General features: G+C 46.1%; 1 protein-coding gene across 2 annotated transcripts; it reads left to right on the forward strand.

Moving 5' to 3' along the window:
- The first annotated feature begins 3,197 nt into the window (after nt 1-3,197).
- Nucleotides 3,198-6,076, forward strand: LOC109759141 (uncharacterized). Of its 2 annotated transcripts, XM_040390990.2 has the most exons (10): nt 3,209-3,349; nt 3,457-3,556; nt 3,649-3,829; nt 4,120-4,192; nt 4,282-4,461; nt 5,083-5,180; nt 5,259-5,353; nt 5,434-5,607; nt 5,709-5,892; nt 5,988-6,076. In XM_040390990.2, exons 1-9 carry the CDS (start codon nt 3,307-3,309, stop codon nt 5,887-5,889), a joined length of 1,125 nt encoding a protein of 374 aa, XP_040246924.1. In that variant the 5' UTR covers nt 3,209-3,306; the 3' UTR covers nt 5,890-5,892; nt 5,988-6,076. The 2 variants fall into 2 exon arrangements, with proteins under 2 accessions (XP_020173563.2, XP_040246924.1); XM_020317974.2 differs by having other exon boundaries at nt 3,198-3,349; nt 5,709-6,076.
- The last annotated feature ends 13,103 nt before the right edge of the window (nt 6,077-19,179 follow it).

Genomic DNA, 19,179 nt, shown 5'->3' on the forward strand with positions numbered 1-19,179 from the left:
AAAATAAATAATAAAATTAATCCTGAAACTTTTGTGCACTGTTGAGCATAATCTTGTTTTGTTTGTTGGAGCTCATCGTATGTTATTTGGCCACCAAATTTGCAAGCACCTAAAACATTTAATCATCATCGAAGCCACAAAGTTTCAAGCTTATAATTTTCTTTTTTGCTATTTTCCCCGTTCAAGAATTCATCCGATTAACCAGTTAACTTGCTGATTAATCCCTACTCGTAGGGTCACCGAGTAGCCGATAAACTCAAAAATCGTCCGATTAATCGATTAAATGGCCGATTAACTTGCCGATTAGCCGATTAATCCCCTACTCGCCAGCCAACCGAGCAGCTACCAGTTAACGAGTTCCTCAACAATGGCTATTTTTGGATTTTACTATTCATCATCTGGTGCAATGCACAGGGTGTAGCCCCAACTTTCTCAAAGTCATGTGGTCATATGACTTTGTATACTCGTATACGTCAAATGAAGGAAATTATATAGTAAAATTTTACAATGACTTCTTAATGCCCCTAACGTAGAAAGATATAAAAAAAAAGGAAGGATAACAAACCTTCAACTTGTAGTCTACCTAAAGAAAACATTTCAGGTCTTCTTAGGACCAACTTATCTTTTAAGGTGTTATCCATATGTATAAAGGCATTTGAGATCACGCGACCAGGGTAATAGAAAAAGATGTTCTTATCCTATAGTGTCGTATTGTTCTACCCACGAGTCGTTCATCCCAACAAGTACGTGAACGCCTACGAAGACCACACCATGATAAGGATGAAGTAACGAGATGATTCTTGTTCCGAGCCTCACCGCATTTGCCATTCAAACATCGTCAGCAACAAAAAAATCTCTACTATTAAAGAAAGTATGTATGTCGTTGTTCGTTTCCATCGCTAGCACCTCCCCATAAATTAGGGCTAAAAAACTGGCTCGTCCCGTCACCACGGGTGTAGATTTTGGGTGAGGTAATAACACCAGCGGTGCCTAAACTTGTCATTAATATTCACTTTGGTGCTTAAACTTGAAAAATACACCGAACCGGTTCTACAACTTGGCGATATGGTTCAAATACGGTTCAAATCACGTCCAAATACGTATGTATTGTTGACTAGATATACCAGCATGGCACAGGGCCCACTTGCATTGCCGAGACAGGCTGACATGGAAAGAGTGCGTCTAAATGACCATCGGGTCCCACCTGTCAGTGCACAACATATACTTTAAATTTGAGTATTTACGTATTTTAATGACCATCGACAGGCTGATATGATAATGTAATTTTATAGAATATTTACGTATTTTAAATTTGAGTTTTATTCGAAAATATATCTTTTGAAAAACACATATACTTTATTAAAACACGTGAACACTTTTTACAACGGGAAACACATTTCCGAAAATAATAATCATTTCATATACTATCTGAATATTTTGTAATTTCTACAATAAGAAAAACAACTAACATGTGGAAAATGGGTGCACTAACTGCAGTCCGTTTAACTCCACGATTGTGTCGGATATATAAAACCTATATAAAATGTTACAGTGCGTTGTAGACAGCAAACGTACATGGGGCAATTGGTTGGCGCGTGTCATCTACGGCACGAAGGTCGCCGGTTCAAAACTCAGCCCTGCAACTTTTCTGTTTATTTTAGTTGTGCACTGACAGGTGGGACCCGACGGTCATTGAGACGCACACTCTTCATGTCAGCCTTTTCCGACACTGCAAGTGGGCCCTGCGCCACGCTGCCATATCTAGTCAGCAGTATATACATATCTAGACATGATTTGAACCGTATTTGAACCATACTGCCAAGTTATAGAACCAGTTCGGCGTATTTTTCAAGTTCAGGTACCAAAGTGAACATCGATGGCAAGTTTAGGCATCACTAGTGTTATTACCTCATTTTGGGTTCTCTCCTCCTGGTGCCAAATTACACGTTGGAGATGAGAGAACCAACCACAACACGATGGAAACAATTACTCCTCCAGCGGATGGGGGAATTGTCTAGTACATAAGGGCTTGTGGTAGGCCAGACGTGTTTATACTTATTGAAGTTCGAAAAAACCTAGAAAATTTGGGACATATACACAACTGAATATACGTTATCACAAGTGAAGTTCAAATTTGAAATACAACTTAATAACAGTGATGAATTTACTAGGAATAGTGATAACAGATTAAATTCAAAGCCCAACTCACATTAGGCATTGTTCAATGTCAAATATGTCCCTTTTTCCTTGACCTTTGCTATCGATTTTAATTTGAAAATTTATGACATGATTACAAGTACTATCTGTGTCATAATCCATTGTGTTTATTTTGTTTTGAAACCTTATATCAACTAGACTGGATGCATAACAAGTCACTTGCACTAGATATTCTCTATGTCGTCTGAGATTTTGAACCATAAAAACCTATGGTGATTTTTAAAGAAATACTACTATTAAAATATAAGACAATTATTAGTTAAGGGGTATATTTTGCAAAGTTTACCTCCAAACCCTTCTAGTGGCGGCAAGTTTGTTTATATCAGACTTGCACAGATGTTTATAGGAATGCATCAACCTGATGGTGGTTGATCAAAACAAAATCAGCATCTTGCAGGAAGCAATATCGAAGAGCATGCAAGGTTGTAAACTTATCGGTTGTTGCTTCTATTTTCATGACGGAAGGATGACGCCATGAACTGTCGCAAGGCCTCCTTGATCTCCCGAACAATAGGGTTGTATGAGCCCAAGAACGGTTGCACGAGGTTCCAAATCACGTGAAGGCAATCTTAAGCAATGCAGACACACCAGACACCCAAATCCATCGCGAGAGCGAGTGCCTCCCCGCACGCCATAGCCTCGAGCATTGCCGGATCGGAGCAACTCATGATGGCGATGGATGAGCACCCCATGAACGCGCCCTTGGTAAGTTAGTAATGACAGGTGGCGCAATGCATGGATAAGTAAGTGTTGTCGGACAAACCCGTCATGCATAATTTCGATTTTTTTTGAAAAAAACTAAACCTTTTTTGTTGTTGTTGAGAAACTAGAAATAAGAAACGTATTTTTTTTGAGGGGTAGAAATAAGAAAAGTTTTTTTTTTAGAATCGTATGAGTGTATTGGGCCAAACCCGTTGTACGCTCGGCCCAGCCTCACAAGAGCCCAGAAATATGAATGGTCCGCAAGGCGCCACGTCCACTATGCAACGGCTAACCTTCGTCCACCGCGAAACGCCCACCGCCGTGCCGCACTCCGTCAGATTCCCCAACCCCGATCGACAAGGACGCGCCGCCGGGAAGAATCCGACCATGAGCGCCGCCGCGGCCAACGTCGCCGTCATCGGAGCCGGAAGTAAGCGACCCAGATCGGCCGTTCCTCAACACAAAACTCTACCCGCAATACTCCTGAATTCCTGATCCGATCGTCCCCCACTCACTGTCCTTTTTCCCGGATCGCAGTGACGGGCGCCGTGTGCGCCTCGCTCCTGGCCGCGCGCGGGGTGGCGGTGACGCTCTTCGACTCCGGCCGCGGCCCCGGCGGCCGCATGGCGCAGCGGAGGTGCTCGCCCGATCTACTGTCGCGCTGTGACCCGGGGTGTCGCTTTTCGGCTCTGACTGGTGCTCTTTTTTGGAGGGACGGCGTGCGTTCAGAGAGGTGATGGACGACGGCACGGAGCTGCGGTTCGACCACGGCGCGCCCTACTTCACCGTCAGCAACGACGAGGTCGTCCGGGTCGTGGGCGGATGGGAGGCGCGGGGCCTCGTCGCCGAGTGGAAGGCCATGTTCGCCTGCTTCGATCGGGAGACCGGCAAATTCAGAGACTTCGATAAGGTTCTGAGCCTCAAAATCCTACCCCTGTTAGTTTCTAGCACATATGAAATTGGGAATGTAGCAGTCAGAACCTAGAATGCTCGACTAAATTTTGGCTGCCGATCCTGATCATTGCTGCACATAATATGCTACCTAGAAATTAAGTAGATGAATCAAACTTCCACTTTTTTCCCATAAAATTTGCATCCGAAATGTTTCTGACTGTTTCCTGCTCCTTATCGGGTAGATTAGTTGACGAGCAACAATTTCTGTCTGCTAACATTAGCTCTCTGGGAATGTATCCTTGTCAGGAGGGAACCATGAAGAAGTATGTTGGAGTTCCTGGCATGAACTCAATATGCAAATCTCTGTGTCAAGAGGATGGTCAGACTTTCTGCAGAGTATTTGATTCTCTGGTACCCGGAGGGAGGACACAATCTTGATGCACATCCTTGTTGTCTCTTGTGCTATAGGTGTGGTGTCCAAATTTGGTGTCACTATTGGAAAGATGGATTGGCTTCAAGATAGGAGCTCATGGTCGTTGGCTAGCTTGGATGGCAAAGATCTTGGCAGTTTTGATTTTGTTGTAGCAACAGATAAGAACATAGCATCACAAAAAGTTTCTGGGTTGACTGGAAAGCCACCACCTCTTGGTTTGTTCGATTCCATTCTCTTCATAATATGCTCTACTTACTATCACATGACAAGATTTCTGTTTTTAGTTTTCCTTTTTAAGAACATGCTTCTAATCTTCCGACAAGCTCTACAAATCAGGATGGTTATCACTACTCCCTCCGTTCACTTTTTAAAGATGTTTTAGATATTTTAGACAGCACCTAAAACAGTTCAATTTCAGCTGTCTTAAATGACTTACAAAAGTGAACAGAGGGAGTACTTTTAATTAGAGAAATTATCCTTTCTTACCCTAAGTGAATTGCTTTTCGTTTCTTTGATTTATGGCTAGCATTTATTTTCCGATGGAGTAATGGAGTGCTGCTGTACACATGCTGAACAGTCAAAATGTAAGTAAATAAGCTATATGCGCTATAAAGCCATGTCCTGTTCCTACTTCCTAGTAGGAATTTCCTACCCCAGGAAGTTCCAATCATGCCCCTCTGTCTACCATGCTTAGATAAAAATTGTTTAAGAAGGGTACAATTTTGGTCACCCGTTACCTTTAAAAGAAATTGTGTGTTTCAATAAATGGTTTGGTTTAGCTAGTTCACCATTTTGTAATATTGGATCATCACCTTTACTTTTTCGTGTTCTGTCAGATTTGTCAGTATTTCCACATTTGTCAGCCATGATTCAAGATATCCCAGTTCGCCCCTGTTTTGCTCTGATGTTAGCGTTCTCAGAGCCTCTTGCTATGGTATAAGCAGCCTCCAGTTTATTGATTTATACATCTATAAGCCACCATTGTTCATCTACCTTGTGGTGTTTTAATCAGGTACCTGTCCAAGGGTTCTCTTTCTACAATTCCGATTCTCTAAGCTGGGCCTTTTGCGATAGTAGTAAGCCAGGACGTCATGTACCTCCTAATAGGTATACACCTTTTTTTATATGCACTTGGCATTTGATGGAGTGATAGTCCAATTTCGTTAAATGCAATTCTTTGTATTCAGTCAATCGTGGGTGTTGCGTTCAACCACCGAGTATGCTTCTAAGGTAATAGACAGTATGGGTCCCCGGAAACCTTCAGCAGATGCCCTTGCTAAGGTTGCAGAGGAATTGTTCAGAGAATTTCAGGCTACAGGACTGAACATTCCACAGCCAATCTTTATGAAAGCTCATAGATGGTTAGTATTCTACATGAATTCTTCAGCTCCTCTAATTGAATCATATTTTATTTTTAATGTACTTATTTCATATTGGTATCTGTCCATAAACAAATTTGCAGGGGTGGTGCTTTCCCAGCAATTTCTATCGGCGGTGATGATAAGTGTGTCTGGGAGAAGAACATGAAATTGGCTATCTGTGGAGATTTCTGCGCTAGTCCAAGTGTCGAAGGGGCTGTCCTTAGTGGCATGAGTGGAGCTTCCAAAATCCTTGGATGTTTAAACTTACCATCAGGGTTGTGACTTGTGAGTTTTGACTGACATCAATTCTTCTTGATTCCTCTCTGGTTTGTATCTATGCGTGCATTTGTCGTTTAAAGAGATGCAATTTTTTTGTACAGAAATAATTGGCATGGCCCTATAGGGAGGATATTGTTTGTTGAATAGTATTACGTGAAATAAGAAATAATTGCTGATTTGGTGGCAAGAATTCCAGGTGTATCATTTGAAGATGTTTCTATTGTATTGCATTTTTTATCTGCTGCTTCACGGCTGGTCCTACAAGTCTCCGTTGCTCTGACACTAAGTGCCTGTTCGGTTTCTCTCCGCTCCTGCGACTCAGCTCCCGGAGCGGAGCAGGTTGCTGCAGCTTTTTACGGAGCAGCTCAAACCGAGCTCCGCGGAGTGGAGGGATTCCAAACAGGGCCTAACATGCAGTTTTGGTTTCCAGAAATAGTGAGCACATATGAACTCATGAAAGGCGATCTAGAGATAGGCAGAACACTGACCGAATTAATTCTCCAGTGACCTATCCTGGAGTGTCACCAAACCGCTTCTAGAACAATGTCCCTGGATGTGGATGCTGAAAATCTCTTTGGAATATTGAACTGGAAATCTGGAATTTAGGGTGTTAAACATGCGTGTGATGCAAGTGATCTAGGAGAATAGCCTTTTTAGCCTTTTGGTACATGCTTGCTGCACATTCAAGTTTGCCAGATGGTGGACAAGTATAACTGATGAAGCTTTATGCAGTCTGTTGGTCTCAAATCTCAGACTGGCATATATTTATACATCACAATAGCCTTTGTCTGATAATACATCCATATTTTATTCTTAAGTACATGGAAATGTTTGTAAACCCTTTTCTTTTATATTGGAGTGTACTTCATGAGAGATTCAGAGGGCTTGTTAAAGTAAGCGCAAGGTGAACTCATTTACATCGAGAAGAGATAAGCTTCAGAATTTGTTTGATTCACTATGGACACCTAATACCTGAAAGGTGCAGAATTTGAATGATGAATATATATGTTTATCAGTACCATATGTAGTCCACATCACTGAGGACGAAATTCTCTTGGTGTGGTATAATTCTCCAAATTATTGTTTGTCATTAAGAAAATGCCATCATTTGGCACCCTTTACGTCCATTGTCGGTGACCACCATCTTGAAACTGCCAGATTGAGATACTCCTTGGAGCTTATAAAATTTTCGCATGTCTCGTATTCTAGCAATGATATCAGATGCCGCCCGATAACCTAAGAGAATAAATATGGAATACACAGTTCAGGGACAAAGATTTGTCCAACCAAACTTCATAACTTTGCTCTCCTAATTTGTCCAGCAACACCTGTGATCAGTTCAGTTTGGTATTGTGTGCTGATATATCTAATACTATGCATACACACTACTTTCAGTTTGGTCCACTTTTTCTTTGAAGTAACAACACAATACATGTTCAGTGTAAAGAAGATTTTGTATGTTTTGTTCATGTGTAATCATGTAAACCATGAGTAGCATAGTGATATGCAAGTCTTCATCTGTCCATTTATTAGCTCCTTATGTTTTCTTTTTGTTGAAGGATTTAGGATACATAGACTGGAATTTGTCAGCCCCAGTCTGCAACTATGAAAAGTTTATGAAAATTGAAATGCAGAATGTTTCCCCGTATTATTATTTTCGGAAAGGCCGTCCAGTGCAAAAGCTGTGGCTTATGTACCTTCTTTTGTTGAAAAGAATGGGTTATGTACTTATGTTGTTTTTAGTTCCTAAAATCATAGTTCCTTTTCTTCTAGTTGAACAGTACCGGGTGAACAAGAAGCCTGCATATATTTTCTGCCATACTATGTTTTCTCTGACATCTATATCTATATCTATACCTCTATATCTATATCTATATCTATACCTCTATATCTATATCTATATCTATATCTATACCTCTATATCTATATCTATATCTATACCTCTATATCTATATCTATATCTATATCTATACCTACTAATAAAAAGGCTATTGCTTCTTACCACCGTAATTTCGTCCGTTTTTCGTCAGTCCACCTTACCATATTATATTTTTGATTTTTTGTCGCTCGGATATAAGGCCCAGCCCCGCTAGCCAATTCAGCAAGGTTGCCTTGCATGTTAATGGTAAGAAACTTATTGAATTTGAACGTTTATTCTCTCCAACACATGGGCTGAGCTGGGCCACTCCAAGGACACAGCCAACCAAACAGATGTATTTGTTACCGGCTAATTAGTCCCACCTCGCCTTTTTCAATTTAGATCCACTGATTTATATGGGCCTATGAGTTGTATGATAATCAACAAGGAGCCTCGAGGATTAACTAAGGAAAGATGAGATGTGGGTCGGCGTTGTGGCTGCATGGTACATGAAAATAGGTATGATAATCAATAAGGAGCCTCGAGGATTAACTAAGGAAAGATGAGATGTGGGTCGGCGTTGTGGCTGCATGGTACACGAAAATAGAGGGGCATGAGAAAAAAAGAAGAAGGAAGGAGAGTGCCTGCTGCTAATTGCATGAGAAATAAAGAATGAATGACAAAGGAAAGAGAGAGATTATATGAAGGAACGAGGAAGGAAATCTCATTAACGTAAAAACGTAACAATTTTGATCGGTGCATTTTTTGTTACTTTTGCACCCAGTCATCCATATATTTACAATGCATATGTGACTAAAGTTCGATAGTGCCCCAATGGACAAGGAGATCTAAATGACTTAAATGGCGGTGGATTTACTAACGCTACAGCATGATTGTGGCGAGCTCAATATGGCCGCCTTTTTGCTATATACTCCAGATCAACGAGGAGGACCTCACGATTCCCGCCACATATCGCCTTACGCCAGCCCGCCGCGCTAAACCCGCTGGCACCGATCACCAACACATGAGGAAGCAGACTCATTCTTCACCGTTTACTCTGTAGCTACGCACCCGCGTTGTGCCAAAGTATGATGAAAAGTACATCGTCCTGGGATTGATCACGTTCGTCATGAGTAGATGGACAATATGAGCCCCATTAGCGATGGCGATGAAAAGAAGAAATGGCAACAAAGTTAGATTGGTAGCTAGGAGCGTGCAAGGATTTTGTTTCTCCCGTTGCAACGCACGGGCACATTTCCTAGTACATTACATATTCACCTTGAGTTGTTACTTCAGAGCAGTTACAAATCAGTGCGCGGTTAAGACTGTTCTTCCCAACTATGTTACTGTCTACCATGCATTAACTTAAGACAGATGTTGGCATGGTCTGCATGCAAGTGAAGATTGGTTAACCACTTACCGTAGATAATGTAAGCCAATTATCTTAACCCTTCTGATCGTAATAACCTAAGCTGCTGCGAGTTCGATCCCACGAGTCAGCACGCGTGTTACTACTGTGCTGCGCACTGATGGTTTCTTTCAGGTGAGCAGCACTTATTCTAAAAGCTCCATGCAAAGTCCCCAACTGAATCGAACTCCGTAGCCAAGGAGAACAGCCACAAATATGCATGGTCCAGGCACGGTGCAGTTGTGCGGCCACCCAACTAACCCTGACAAGTAAGCAGTCATTTTCCATTCAGTTGGTTTAGAACTTTCATTTAGACCGTTTGTTTTAGCCTGGATGCAAACACTGACATACAGTTTTGGTTTCCAGACATAATAAGCACATAAGAACTCATGAAAGACTACCTAGAGATGAGCATTGTTCCTAACCAAACCTATTCTCCAGTGACCTATCCTGGAGTGTCAACAAACACTTCCCTGGACGTGGATGCTGAAAATCTCTTTGGAATATAGAGCTGGAAATCTGAATTTAAGGTGTTATCTGTTAAGGAACATGCGTTTCATGCAAGTGATCTAGGAGAGTAGCCTTTGCCTTTGGAACATGCTTGCTGAACATGCAAGTTTCCTAGATGAATGACAAGTATAACTGATGAAGCTTTATGCGCGGTCCGTTGGTCCCAAATCTCAGAATGGTATATATTTTACACAGCGCAATAGCCTTTGTTTGATAATCTATCTATATATTATCCTTAGGTACATGGATATATTTTGTTTTATATTGGAGTGTACTTCCTGAGAGAAATTCAGAGATCTATTCAACGTGAACACATGGTGAACCCATTTACATTCAGAAGGGACAAAAACCTCTCACCGTGGACACATAATAACTGAAAGCTGCAGAATTTGAATGATGAATATATGTTTATCAGTACCATATATAGTCCACATCACTGAGGACAATTTTTGTTGATGTGGTATAATTCTCCAAATTATTGTTTGTCATAATGAAAATACTATCATTTGGCACCCTTTACGTCCAACGTCAGTGACCACCACCTTGAAACTGCCAGATTGAGATACTCCATGGAGCTTATTTATGAATTTTCGATGTCCCGTATTCTAACAATGATTTCAGAGGCCTCCTAATAACCTAATATAATAAATGTAACTAAATATGCAGTTCAGGGACAAAGATTTCTCCAACCAAACTACATAATTATCTTTGCTCTTCATCTGATTTGTCCAGCAACACCTGTGATCAATTCAGTTTGGTATTGTGTGCTGATGTTCTAGTACTATACGTATGCGTACACTCTACACTCTACTTTAGTAAAGCCATAATATTTTTTTACCATTGTACTTGCTATTTTTCCTGCCTTATGTAAAAGAAGAAGAATGTTTATCTCTGGAATGGAACGTCTTAAGGTGGTTCCTGAAGCAATCATGTTATTGACTACAATATGCCTCCACCTTTTCTGTGAAGTAGTACGATGTTCAGTGTAAAAGAAGGCTTTGTATTTTATTTTTTCTTATGTAGTAACAATCATGTAAACCATGAGTAGGCATAGTGCTCTCCAAGTCTTCTTTCCCCCATATGCTGTTAGCTCTTTTCGTTTTTTGTTGTGGAAGGATTTAGGATACATGCACCGGAAATCTCCAAAGCCCCAGTCTGCAACCATGAAGAGTTTATGAAAAGTTAACTGCAGAATCATTCCTCGTCAATTTGAAAATAATGGCTTATACTGTATAGTTCCTTAAACCATAGTTCTTTTTCAACTAGTTGAACATGAAGCCTGCATATTTTCTTTCTTTTGCATGCATGAGATTGAGATCTTCACCTCGAGTTACTTCAGAATAGTTAGAAAGCAATGTGGTTGATCAAGACTGTTTTCTTCCTAACTTAAGCTATGTTGTTACTGTCAAGTACGTGCTAACTTAGACAAATATCAGCATGTTTTGATGCAGGTGAAGGGTCGTTAATCACTAGCCGTAGATGCTGTAACTCATGTAGTAATATTTTACCCCTTTCTATATTTTCGTTGTTGAATGAACGAAGCCCCTTCTGATCATAATAACCTGATTAAACCGCTGCAAGTTCGATCCCACGGGTCAGCGCGCACGCAGTGAGAAGTACTTTTTTCTTTCAGGTGAGCAGCACTTGTTCTGAAAGCTCCATCCAAAGGCCCCAGCTGAATCGAACTCCACAGCTAAGGAAAAGAGCCACAAGATATGCATGGTCCAGCATGGAGCACTTATGTGGACACCCAACTAACCCTGACAAGTAAGCAGTCATTTTCCACTCAGTATTGATTCAGAAAATTCAGTTTAGACCGTTTATTTTGGCCTGGATCCAAACCGTGCATGTGTATCTCATTTTCTTGCTTGTGTTTCTCGGAGTGTTTACCATTTATTGCCGGCAATTAGGATGTCCATTCCAAATTTCAGCCTCAAGAAAATCCCCCATCAAATAAATGATGAGTAGAGCCACTTGTATGGCTGAAAACATAGTAGATCTGGTCGAGAACCAGACCAGTACAAAACGGAAGAGAACAGCAAGTAGTCCAAGGCAAAGCAAGGACGTAAACAGTTCTTCTGTCATACTAGCTAAATTACACAGCATCATTGTCATAGGGATGCAGAACAGGATTCCTAGACAAAACACTGCAGGTCTAATCTGTGTCTACTCATAGCCTTAAGAAACCAAGAGGTGACTCCTCCATGACAAAACTACTGCAAATGTTAAAACATATAAATGTACTGTAGTCAAACTTGCATGCATGCATGTGGCTAAAGATCCTAGACCTCTAAACAACGCCTGACATCCAGGCTTAAACTATTGACAGCGATGGCCGTATCTGTAACGGCCTAACTAACCTTACTTACCCCTTGGAAGAACCAAGCAGTATTTTTCTTCTTCTGGTTAATAACATCTCTTTCCAAGAAGTTGCTCTGCAAAGTTTGCGATTAGATATTTAGATTAGCTTTTGCTGTGCAAAGGGAGTGAGATTAGATCAGGCCCTTGTGAGCTGCAAGTTGCTGCTCTACACCTGGCTGGCTCCATCCCTGGGCGCAGAGATTCTAGGCTACTTTGAGTATAGAAATGCAAGCACCATGGCAGCCAGATTTGCACAGTAAAGGTACACGTGTGGCCTATGTACCACCTACTTACGCATGCATGGAATCCAAAGCAGCGTGGGCGTTGCAGAGATGCAGAGCCCTCTTAACTGGAGTGGCCGCTGGTCGTCCGGTGAATGCTCTCCCTGGATGGCTGCATGGTCGTACTGAACTGAAGCGCATGACACCTGGTGCAGAGGCGCTGCAGGTTCCCGATCGAGCTCATGTCATGGCATGGCATGGCATCTTCCGGTGATCACAACGCCTGCCTGAACGGCTGTGATCAGTGTTCAGTCGTAGCCTATCTTCATCCTGTAGCATGCAGTGCATTAACTTGGATCTTCGGGGTTTCGTCATGGCATGGCCGAGTTCATCGGTGGCGTGGTAGGTGCAGTTGGTTTTCTATGCTCCCCGGTTCAGGCGCCGCCTGTCATGGGTGCTCGGTTACTATTGCCTGGAACCACTACTAGTTTTGCACCGCCAGCCAGCACTTAGTAGTAGCTTGGTAGCATGGAGGTTGTGACCTAGCTTAGCCCATGATGCTTTGTGGTTGCCTACTCACCTAGCTAGGGTAGCATGGTCCGTTGTGGCGGTTTAATTTAGGTGATGATTTTGTCTGGTAATGTTGTTAAACTACTCTATCTAGTGATCTAAAGAACTGCGCGTTAATTAAGGTGCAGGTCCAAACTATGTTCAAACCAGGTCCCTCCCTATGATTCTTTTTTACTTGATCTTTTCATCTTTGCCTTTAAAAACTGCGCGTTAAGAGCAACTCCAATGGGACGACCCATTTCGTCCGCCCGTGTTCGTTTGGGTCGGCGCGGACAAAAGTGTGTTGGAACCGCAGCCCTCTCCTCTCACTCAAACGAAGGTGGAAGGAGAAGAACAGTGGACACAAGATTTTTCGGCCGGTGCACGAACGCCGCCACGGGCGCACGAAACGCCCTAATCCTTTTCTTTCTTATAGTGGCTACATGGCTACAAACTAGAGGCGCACACACGCGCTACCGTAACAAGCTCAGCTAGGGGGTTTTATGCTTGGCCGATGCTTACACATCGCTCCCCACCTCCCCCGATCTGGCGCACGATCCTTCCGCGCAGCACGGACGCCCCTCACAACGATTTCAGGCGTAGGACTCGCTGCTCTCAACAGCCCCTACATGCATGCACGACTCAGCACGTAGCTACACACCTAACTAGCTTATCCATCGGATGCATGCACGCACTACACTGGTAACTAACCAATCTACATGCATGGCGCAGCTAACAAACTTATGCATGTCAAGATTATGTCTAACAAAGTGGCGGCCCAACGCGCCGACCCAAACGGACGCGCGTCCGTTTTTCGTCCGCGGGCGACCCATTCCAGGCCCAATTTTGAGCCGGATTTGCGTCGGCGCGGACACGAGACGGACGCGCGCGCCTACTCCTCTGTCCGGGCCCGCCGGTCGGTGGCAGCCACCAACATTCCCCTCATTTTCCCCAAAAACGCTCCCGCCCGCGCGCGCCCCCGCCCCCCAGCCAGCCATGGAGGACGCCATCGACCTCGACCTCGACGCCGCTGCCGGCCTTGCCTCCCTCGCCTCGTCCGGCGCCGTTGCCCTCTCCGGGAAAGGCAAGCCTCGTGCCCCGCGCAAGACCGCCGCCGCGACCAAGCCGAAGAAGGCGCTGACGCCCGAACAGCGGGCAAGGGAGTTGGCCAAGAGGAAGGGCCGGAGGCACGCCGCGGACGCGAGGGATGAGGCCGCCGCGCAGGCCGCCGCGGCAACGAGGGAGGCGCTCTACATGCTAGGGATAAACCCTAGCCAGCACAGCGTCCTCCAAGCCGCCGTCGCCGCGGCCAGCACCGGCTCGTCGGTGTTTCCTCGGATGGTGCTGCCCGACTCACCCCGCGCGTCGACTTGCAACCCGGTCCCCGGCTTCCACGTCTACCCGCAGGCCTCCCGCCTCTTCGGGGAGTGCTCACCCGACGTGAGCGTGGTTGCGCCTTCCATGCCCGCGCCCGCGCCCATCGACCTCAACGCCACCCCGGTGGTCGGTGGCTCGTCGTCCGGCGGCACGAGGAAACGCGCGCGACAGACGCCGGCTGGCGGGCTCCCGGACGCCCGTAACCTGTTCGAGGAAATGCCGTCCACCGTCGACGAGGACTACATGCAAAACCTCATCTTCGAGGGTGGTGCGCCAGGCGCTGGCTACGATCCCGACGAGACACAAAGCCAGGACGGCCGCGGGGCGTTCACGCCGGCCGCTGGCTATGATCCCGATCAGGCGGCCTTCATGCGTGATCAGGTCGGCATCGATCTGGACGGCTTCCCCCTCGACCACGAGTTCCCGGAGGACTATGGGCTAGAGGAAGAGGACGAGTGCGACATCGAAGTGGAGCCTTTGTTCGAGGACGAGCTCGCCAACCAAACCGCCGGTCCTAAGCCGAAGCGCAAGAGAAAGTGCACGAAGGCGTACACAGCTGCTGAGGACAAGCTTCTTTGCGAGTGTTGGCGAGACATTGGACAAGACCCAAAGACAGGCGCCGAGCAAAAGCATTCGACCTTTTGGACTCGTGTGCACCGCGAGTTTCATGAGCGCAAGAAGTTTCCACCTTACCAATTTGTGAGCACGCGCGGGTGGGTCTCCATTTCCAAGAGGTGGAGGGTGATCCAACAAGAGTGCAACAAGTTTTGCGCCCCCCTTGAGAGCGTCAAGGCCCGCCCTGTGAGCGGCATCGGCATGCAAGACATGGTATGATAGCAAGCAAGCCGCCCACTTTTGTGCCATCAAGATCATCCTTTTACGTCTTCATTTGCTATCACTTGCCCATATGCTTGCATGGAAACATTTTGTAGGCATTTCAAGCTTTGGAGGCATTCAAGGTTCAACACAATGGCAAGTGCTTCAACCTCTCCCATTGCTATCGGGTCATCAAGGATGAAGAGAAGTTCAAGGCACAATATGCCGCACTCAAGGCACGTGGGGGGAAGGGCGTCGTGGAGGATGTTGGGGAGGGCGAGCCGGCACGGCCGTGGGGGAAGACCAACTCCAAGAAGGAGGACAAGCGAGATGCGGCCACCAACGCCTTGATCGCAAGCGTGGACGGCATGATGAATAAAAAGGACTCAAGGGAGGAGGAGCGCCGGCGTTTTAAGGCGGAGCAAATGGATGCTTTCATGGAGATCCAAAGAAGGAGGCTTGATCTTGACGCCGAGAAGCAAGCCAAGATGTTCGAGCTCGAGGCGGAGAAGCAAGCCAAGATGCTAGAGATCGAGGCCGCCAACGCCAAGACAAAGGCGAAAGAAGTGGCTCTTGCAAGCATGATGACCAGGGTGGAGATCATGAAGGTGGATCTCAACGCCTTGTCACCAAGGAAGAGGCCGTGGTTCGAGAAGATGCAGGCCGACATGCTCAAGTTCGACGACGAGTGATCTATGGCGTCGAGGGCCATCTTTTTTGTATGCCGGCAAGACCACGGGAGCCGCGATGACGTGGTCGAACTCAAGTCCCACCATTTTTTGTGTGCTGGCATGTGTGCCGGCCGGCTGGTGAGTGCGCCAGCATGAACTGTGGTATTTTCTGAAGCCGGCATTGTATGTCGGCGCTGGCATGGTACCGGCATGAGACATGGCCGCTGGCATGATCGGCCGCGGGTCTTTTTTATTTAAAAGTTGAATGCGGACATGAAATGGGTCGGCGCGTTGGGCGCATTGCCGACCCAAATGCAAAACTGGGCGGACGCCGGGCGGGCGGCCGACCCAAACGGACAAAAACGGACAAATGCGCCGTTCGTTTGGGTCGCTCCATTGGAGTTGCTCTAAGATGCACTACAGATTTTTTTTTTAAACAACATGCATAATTGTGTGATGTTGCAGCCAATTCAGAGTAAATTATTCTGAATCCATTGACGGCCAAACTCTGGGTTACGATGAAAACAACTGTAAAAGACAGTATATATGGCGCCTATCTAATGCACTCGTCAACAGGACGTGCATGCACCTTAGTCAGGCTCTGGATCAGCTCGAGCTCTCGAGCCATAATAAAGCGCCTGTAAACAGAGGTCGATCCAGCTCTCCACAGGCTCCACGTCGCGGCGCTCACGTCGCGAGGGAGATCGCCGCCTATGTCCATGGACGGACACGCGCGCCTCGGGCGTCGTGTTAAAAGGGGAGAACAGGTTAATTAACTACTAGCACTCTGATCAGATGGTATCCCTCACGCCTACTATCTTACATTTACGACGGGCATTTAGCTGGTATACACTGTGCTTGTACACAGCGATCTGAAATTTTGTCGAATTTCAGTCAACTCTCTGTGAGCCCTGAGGCCTGACTAGCGATTTTTACAGTGAATCAGGTGGGCATTGTCTGCATATAACTCAATGCATGGTGACGAAGAAGTTGGGACTCGCAGCATGACAGCAGGAGACAGGAGTGGCAACCGGCGTCGGTGCGTGACACCTGAAATCCACATAGTGCACTGACTCCAAGCTCGGCAACGCATTCATTCATGCATAACGTACGAACTGGCACGAAAACTTTTGACAGCCGTACGTACGTACGTACGTGCGATGGATGGATGGATGGATGGATGTTGTGGTTTGACAAGACTAGATTCTCGTCCCGTTCTGAGCAAGCAGGTGGTGGAGAGCCACGTACAATTTTAAAGCCTCTTCTCGGCTCTTGATGTGTGAGCAACTACGCCTCCAAGCAAGCCCGCAACTGCACATCAGTGGTCTGGTGTTTGTACATAGGGAAGCCAATGAAGCGGCCCATCAGTGTGCAAAGCAAGCCACGGAAGAGAGGAGGAGATGTTTGTGGATAAATTATATGCCTCCTTTCTTAGCTAGTTTGTCAGCAGCCCGATCGTCAACATTGAAGATGAAGCTGATCAAGGAGAGGCCGGGAAGCGAGCAACTCAAGCACTGGGCCGGCAGGCCGGCCCATCCGCAGCAAGAGAATTCCCCAGTGGCTTGCAAGCCCAAACTGGGCCCGCTAAGCGGGTGTAACGGTAGAGAGGGTTTAAATACTTCCCATCGTCATCAGTAGAGGACAGGAAGGAACGGGAGGCTCCGGCCTGGCTCGTGCGTGAGTGCGTGATTGTAATTCGAATTGCTATGTGGGTGGTTGGGAGGACAGCTAAACCATATCCAAACCTAGATCTCGTTCATGGAGGAGGGAGGATCCTCACATCTGGTACTCAGAGCTTTCTGATCCCGGAGATCCCGAGCCACGTCCACGCTACGCGCTTCAAGCTCCAGCAGCGGAGCGCCGCCATGGACAAGCTGTCGTCCGAGGGGCGGCAGATCCAGGAGCTGTTTCGTGCGGACTTCGCCGAGGTGCTGGATCAACGCTTCAAGGCGCACGGCGAGGAGATCATCAAGTCTGTCGGCAAAATGCTCAAGGAGACGACGATGGCGCTCGATGGCCTCGTCACGGAGCGAATCGACGGCGCCAGGTCCGAGTTCAACCTCGACGTCGAGCAAATCCGTGCGGATCTCGAGCGCTGCGGCAAGGAGGAGGTCCCGTGCAAGCAGGCGAGCCCGCCGACCAGCAAGGAAGTTGGGGGCAGCCGCGATTCGACAGCGGCAGATCCCCTTGGCTTCGACAAGTTTCACCGGGGGAAGGCGCATCAGGTTTATGTGCCTCCTCCGGTCAGAGGTGCGCGCGATTCCGTTTCTCCCCGTGAAAATTTTTCCCCTCGAGATTTCGCTGCATCGGACGTCTCTGACATGTACCAATCTGCTCCCCGTGTGGAACTACCGTGTTTCGATGGCTCAAATCCGCGACTGTGGCAATCGCGCTGCGAGGACTGTTTCAAGCTATGGGGTACGCCAACAGCAAGGTGGATTTCCTACGCCACGTCTCAGTTTGACGGCGCAGCAGCTAGATGGCTCGAGGCAGTACAGCGCAGATCGCCGAACTTGTCCTGGGCAGAGTTCTGTCAGCTGTTGTTGAACAGATTCGGTCGCAGCCAACATCAGACCCTGGTGAGACAGATGTTCAGAATCGCTCAGGAATCGACAGTGTCAGATTACGTGGAACGATTTGCAGAACTGTATGACCAGCTTTCAGCTTATGAGGATGTGCCTGACAGTTTGTACTATACCACTTGTTTCATCGATGGCCTCAAGCCGGGTGTGAGGATGTCAGTTGCTCTGCAGAAACCCCAAGATCTGGATACAGCTTATGACATAGCTTTGCTCCATGAAGAATTAAGTGATACAAACTCCTCTCCGTTTCAGTTCAAGAAGACAATGACAACAGCTTCGACAGTTTAGAGAGCTCCAGTTGCTACTGACAGAAGGCCAGTTGAGAACAGCAAGGGTGTTCCTTCAGAGGATAAGTGGAGCACGTTGCGTACCTACAGGAAATCAAAAGGGTTATGTTTCACCTATGGAGAGAAATGGTCCAAGGACCACCAATGCAAATCTTTTGTTCAACTCCATATAGTGCAGGAGATGATTGAACATATCCAAAGCACAGCTTCATTCTATCAGGAGTCGTCTGATAGTGACTTTGATAACCTTATGCTTCTATCAGCAGCAGCCTGTTCAGCTGAGTCGTCCCCATTGACAATGAAACTTCAAGTTACTGTCTGTGGCCAGGTCCTCACATTTTTGGTGGACTCGGGCAGCACTCACTCCTTCCTCAATTCAACTTTAGCTGCCTTGTTGCAAGATGTACAAGAGGTCAAACCTATAACAGTAACAGTGGCAGGTGGTGCTAAGTTGTACTGCTCCCAGATAGTGAAGCAATGTAGTTGGTCTTGTCAGAATAATGAATTCAAATCAGACTTCAGATTTCTTCAGTTAGGCAACTATGATGGATTTTTGGGGCTTGATTGGCTAGCAAACTATAGTCCAATGGTGATAGATAGGGATCAAAAATGGTTTTCATTCCAGTCTCAAGGAAATTGGGTCACATTACAAG

Source organism: Aegilops tauschii, chromosome 5 (genome assembly GCF_002575655.3).
Source record: "Aegilops tauschii subsp. strangulata cultivar AL8/78 chromosome 5, Aet v6.0, whole genome shotgun sequence".
NCBI classification, from domain to species: Eukaryota; Viridiplantae; Streptophyta; class Magnoliopsida; order Poales; family Poaceae; genus Aegilops; species Aegilops tauschii.